Source organism: Takifugu flavidus, unplaced genomic scaffold (genome assembly GCF_003711565.1).
Source record: "Takifugu flavidus isolate HTHZ2018 unplaced genomic scaffold, ASM371156v2 ctg911, whole genome shotgun sequence".
In the NCBI taxonomy this organism is placed as follows: domain Eukaryota; kingdom Metazoa; phylum Chordata; class Actinopteri; order Tetraodontiformes; family Tetraodontidae; genus Takifugu; species Takifugu flavidus.
The window spans coordinates 168-5,746 of NW_026622521.1; the positions used below are offsets into that span (position 1 = coordinate 168).

At 45.7% G+C, this 5,579-nt stretch overlaps 1 protein-coding gene across 1 annotated transcript; it reads left to right on the forward strand.

Moving 5' to 3' along the window:
• The first annotated feature begins 532 nt into the window (after window positions 1-532).
• Window positions 533-4,920, forward strand: LOC130521360 (ribonuclease inhibitor-like). Its single transcript, XM_057024939.1, has 6 exons — window positions 533-706; window positions 817-990; window positions 1,282-1,455; window positions 3,285-3,458; window positions 3,665-3,838; window positions 4,369-4,920. The coding sequence occupies exons 1-6, from the start codon at window positions 582-584 to the stop codon at window positions 4,547-4,549; spliced, it is 1,002 nt and encodes a 333-aa protein (XP_056880919.1). The 5' UTR covers window positions 533-581; the 3' UTR covers window positions 4,550-4,920.
• The last annotated feature ends 659 nt before the right edge of the window (window positions 4,921-5,579 follow it).

Consider the following 5,579-nt stretch of genomic DNA (forward strand, 5'->3'; position numbering starts at 1 on the left):
TTTAGGTCTTTGTGGCGGTTCCGTTTGGAGCCTTTATGTGACCCACAAAGTTGTTTGAGCCTTTCCACACCCGTTAGGTGGCAACTTCATCACTAGCAACAAAAGGTGCAGTGAAAATGATTTGAAGGGAAACAGGCAGATATAACAGAAGCTGAGGGCAATCGATGCAACCAGAGACTCTGATGTCATCGATCGATCGCTGAATTAAGACTTGACGCACCATCGTACAAATTGGATGAAATGCAAAATATCCAAAGAGCCGATAGACAGATAAAAAGATGCACGTTTCTTTAAACCATTTGCTATAATCATTTTAAATATTGAGTAATTATGAGCTGTTCTAAAAGAAGACAAATGTTGAGAATAATTCAGTTGCATTTCAGATCTGATGGTCGTTCAAACTGTTGCTCTACGGTGTTGAATTTAGCTTTTCCAGGAAATGAGCTACATTTGTGTTGAGGTAGATTCTCAGATAAGTTGATGAGAAATCCCAAAGTTTGACTCACTATTTTTGTTTCATACACAACAGACTGTCTGGTAGTTTTCTTTCAACGAGTCTTTGGGAAGTTGTGGCCTCAGCAATGACGTCAAACCCTTCTCATCTACGGGAGCTGAGCTTAAGCAAGAACCAAAACCTGACAGATGCCGACATAAAGTTACTGTCTTCTGCAATGATGCATCCAAACTGCAGACTGGAGACGCTCAGGTCAGGAGGCCTCTGTTGGTCTTTTCTAAATTTCTTTACATTTTCTGCTTTTCTCTTCATTTTCAGATTTAGAAATGTGTTTTTATTTGCCCCATTTATTCCTTTTCCAGGCTGTCACACTGCAGTTTATCAGAGATCAGCTGTGACTCTCTGGCCTCGGCCCTGAGGTCCAATCCCTCCCATCTGAGGGTTCTGGAGCTCATTCAGAACCAGCTGAAGGATTCAGCAGTGAAGCTGCTCTGTTCTGGACTGGAGAGTCTAAACTGTCAGCTGGAGACTCTCAGGTCAGCTTCCTTTTATCTTCGACATAACAACTAAACAATGAAAGGCTTCAAGATAAACTCCATTGACTTTTGGAGAAGAGAAGTGTAGTATGAATATAAATGAAAGTTAATTTTATAGATACTTTTTAACTATGTTGTTGCTGTAATATCCCAGTTTATCAGTGGGGGGCCAGAGCTCTCCTGACTCCAAGGGCCCTGATTAAATAATGAAATAAAATAATGATTTTGAGCAAGTGTAATATGACTTTTCCTCCAATAAGAGATCATTTCTTGTCATGATTCCTTATCCAGACTGAGTGGCTGCAGTTTATCAGAGATCAGCTGTGGCTCTCTGGCCTCGGCGCTGAGGTCCAATCCCTCCCATCTGAGGGTTCTGGACCTGAGAAAGAACCAGCTGAAGGATCCAGGAGTGAAGCTGCTCTGTGGTGCTCTCCAGGATCCTCTCTGTAAGCTGGAGATGCTCAGGTCAGTCAGAGATGATCCAGTACTTTCCCAGGTGTAACTAGTTAGACAATAAATGTTTCCATGTTTGATCTTTGTTATAAACGTAGTGTTACAGTTCTCAGAAAAAAGACCGCACAGGACAGATTTGCAGTATTAAATTGGTTGTGGAAATCTGTCCCATGTGAGGATGGTCATCAATGACTAGAAAGGAAGTATCAGTTGTAGATTTGTCTTGTTTGATTTTAGGCTGGCCACAAAACCGCCCAAACATTCAGACCAATCAAAAATGGTTCTTCCTGTCTTTTAAAGATCAGAAGGAAAACTAGAAACCCCAAAAAGAAAGCTGCTGCAGTGTGCCATGCCCCTTCTCTACTGAGAAAAGCCATCCCAAAAAAGAGAAAAGCCCAAGTGTGAAGTGAGCGCCCTGTTAAACCTTGGTACCGAAAGCCTGCAGTCATTCTCATCTTAGGTGGCTTCATTCCAGCCAGAAGCCCAAACCTGCCTCCCTCTTAAAGGGGCAGCAGGTCAGTCCAACCACAGAAACCTTCATGAAGATCTGAAGCTTTCAGCATCCACAATTGTTGCACCTCACTTCCATTGGAGTCCAAATCAGAAGTCAACAAGTTGATTCTACACCGATTCTACACAATGCAACCATTTTAAAAAGGTTTCCATCCATAAGTTTTCACACATTTTTAGATAAATCTGTTTGTTCATCGCCTCCTTCTTTTGTAATGATCATTAAAGAAAATGACCTTATTGGAGTTTTTCTCCTCACAAATATGACTTTCTATGAATGATGCAATAAATGCAGCTTGCAATCTAAGACAATATGGAAGTATGTGTATATAATAGTAGTGGAAGTAGCTCATAAAATAATACATTTGCTCTTCTCATCGAATCTTTCTATGTTATTAAAGAAAAACCTGCTCTTAGTCAACAACATCTCAGACATCAACCAAAAATCCTACTTTTCTACAATCTAATATAAAACAGTAGAGAAGAGTCTTTCTGCAGAGACACTGGTGGCAGGAATGCAGAAGTATCACCTGCTCAACTTGGAAGGTGGAGCAGAAACCACCAGCTGAGAAGGTCCTCAGCGAGAGGAAGTGGTGGAGAACCATGAAACTTGCTAAGCTCCACCTCAGCTCCAGAGACGGGCTGAGCTGGAGCTGTGGCACCAGGTATCGCCCAGAAGAGCCTCCAACAAACAAGCTCTTCTCTTGGGAGGAGAGGGCTTTGAATCTCAGCTCAGTGTGCTTGTCTCTAGTAGGTGGCAGCTGCACCTTTTCCTGAGGTCCTTGTTGATGCCCTGAGGGGAATTGATGTTCCTGCAATGTTTTCTGGCAGCATTGAGCTTGCAGTGGGGCAATCAAACACACTGTGGGGTGGCTCTCTTTCCTTCTCTCATCTGGAGAACAAGTGACACCAGCTGCCAATCATTGTTGGAGAAATGTGCAGTCAGGGGAACGATGCGTCCAGACTATAGCCACCCTTCCAGCATCCAGCAGTGTCTAAAACCTTTGATTTGGTTTCACCAGAGAGTGTAGGGATTGCAGGGTCGCTGCAGCATCGCCCACAAGCTATCAGGAGTGGGTCGCTTTGTCCCAACTCCTGACAAGAGTTGAGTGCTATTGAGAAATGTGGTCTCACAAACTTGGAAGGTATTTTGACCTACACACACTTTACATACGGTGTAGATCTTGTCCAACCGCCCTGAAAGAACCCAAAATAGGAACATACGGCAGATAAGCCGGTGCAGGACCAGAGGTTTGTTGCTTGTAAGCTGTGTTTTGCTCTGGTACATGTTGATTTTTATTTGTCTTCTTTTAAAATAATTGTTATTTTAGCCTAAGGAGCTGCAGTTTATCCGAGACCAGCTGTGATTCTGTGGCCTCAGCTCTGAAGTCCAACCTCTCCCATCTGAGGGTTCTGGACCTGAGCATCAACACGTTGCAGGATTCAGGAGTGAAGCGGCTCTGTTCTGGACTGGAGAGTCCAAACTGTAAACTGGAGAGGCTCAGGTCAGTCTTTATTTTTCTACCTATATACCAGCTGCTAAGATGGTGAAGTGAGGCTGTTCTCAACACTGCTGTGATGCACCACATTAAAAAAATTCCTTGGAATATCGTGAATTCAGGTCTGACCCAACTGAGAACTAACGTAGGTTTAGTACTGACGCAGATAACATGCAGACCTGCACCGTATAACCTCATCCTGCATTTTTCAGATTAGAATACTGCAGTTTATCAGAGATCAGCTGTGGCTCTCTGGCCTCGGCGCTGAGGTCCAATCCCTCCCATCTCAGAGAACTGGACCTGAGTTGGAACCAGCTGCGGGATCCAGGAGTGAAGCTGCTCTGTGGTTTTCTCCACTTTCCAAACTGCCGACTGGAAACTCTGAGGTAAACACCATTCTCAAAATGTCCGTTATTCCATCCGAGGGTCCTCACACTTTCCGAGTGTGTGTGTTGTGCCCAGTTCCTTCAGGAGGGAGGGCCACACGGGGACCACTTATTCATGATAAATTGATTTAAGGACAATGAAAAAGCCGACAGATGGTAACCAAAATTAGACAAAACTAGGTGAGGGTGCCTGGTAGACACCAGCCAACGAGGAGGGAGATGGTGAGGGAGACAGGAAGTCAGCTAAGACAGGTTGTGCCTTTAAAGATGAGCCACAGGTGAGATGGATCTCCATGATGAGATGGGAGGGAAAGAGGTGGGAGAACCTGGGAAGAGTGAGGGCCAGAACAATATATATTCTCCTCTGGAACAGTGCAAACCTGAGAGGTTGGAATTGTGGTAATTACATATTACTATCATTTTTTAACCTGTAACTAAATTAAATATTTACAGATCATGCCTTTGATTAACCTTTCAGATGAATACTGGTTTCACTTATAACCTTATAAAAGTTTCCCTTCTTTATTTAGATTAAGGAGCTGCAGCTTATCAGAGATCAGCTGTGGCTCTCTGGCCTCGGCGCTGAGGTCCAATCCCTCCCATCTCAGAGAACTGGACCTCAGGTTCAACAATCTGCAGGATTCAGGAGTGAAGCTGCTGTCTGATCTCGTAGAGAATCCACACTATGGGCTGGAGACATTGAGTCAGTAGCTGGTTGAAGCCAGTCAACTCCCGCTCATCTGCTGCATCACTCACTGACCACTGGTGAAGAGCATCTGTGGAAACATCTGCCGTCTGCTCCCTCCATAGATGAAAAATTCAGTGTTTAAAAAGCGCTGGTGGACTTTCAGGAGATCAGTCGATGGTCGACAAAGCAGAAGCAGCTTCGTCTTGAAGTTAAATTAGTTCCTGGTATCACACAATGCATCTTTATAAAGTTCTAAATGGCTCCTCGGCCACTCTTAGAAGCATGAAAACATTCTCTTAATTGTATCTTCAAATGTCTGTATTATACGTTACTATTTTACATCATGCCTTCAGAACCTTTAGGGTTTAGTATTTACTGTTTCACCTGCAGCCAGCAATCATCCAAAATGGCGCCCAGAGCGGTCGCTCTGTTTACATCTCGCCAGACGTGCGCGAGGCTCAGCGCACGCTCGCGGACTGTATTCAACAACGACTCTGCTTCTGTGTGGAGAGGCCTGAGGCAGATCACCGACTACAGGCCTCAGGCTTCCAAGGGTCAGGACGACAAAGCCCTTTGTCAGAGTCTGTCCCTCCACTATGCCCGCTTTGACACCTCGTCAGCCATGCCCAACACCTCCCCTCCCCCCAGTGCCACTGCCCCCATGGACCTCACTCCATCAAAGGCAGTCCCCTCCTCCTCCCCCCCTCCACTCACCATCAGTCCCCCCCCCATCACTTACCACCAGTTCCCCCCTCCTCCCCCCCTTCATTCACCATCAGTGAACAGGATGTGCGCAGGCAGTTCGCCAGGTTGAACCCGCGCAAGGCCCCTGGCCCGGACGGCGTGTCTCCTTCTACCCTGAGGCACTGCGCAGAGGAGCTGACTCCTGTCTTCACAGACATCTTCAACTCCTCCCTGGAGTTGTGCCAGGTGCCAGCCTGCCTCAAAACCTCAACCATCGTCCCTGTCCCCAAGAAGCCACGGATCACTGGGCTTAACGACTACAGACCTGTGGCGCTCACCTCTGTAGTCATGAAGTCCTTAGAGCGCCTG

What these genes read in the sequence shown, in the direction of transcription:
- LOC130521360 (XM_057024939.1), top strand. Translation starts at nt 582, where the DNA reads ATGACGTCAAACCCTTCTCATCTACGGGAGCTGAGCTTAAGCAAGAAC. An exon ending in TGTAAACTGGAGAGGCTCAG is followed by an intron (nt 3,459 to 3,664) that starts GTCAGTCTTTAT and finishes TGCATTTTTCAG; the next exon opens with ATTAGAATACTGCAGTTTAT. An exon ending in TGCCGACTGGAAACTCTGAG is followed by an intron (nt 3,839 to 4,368) that starts GTAAACACCATT and finishes TTCTTTATTTAG; the next exon opens with ATTAAGGAGCTGCAGCTTAT.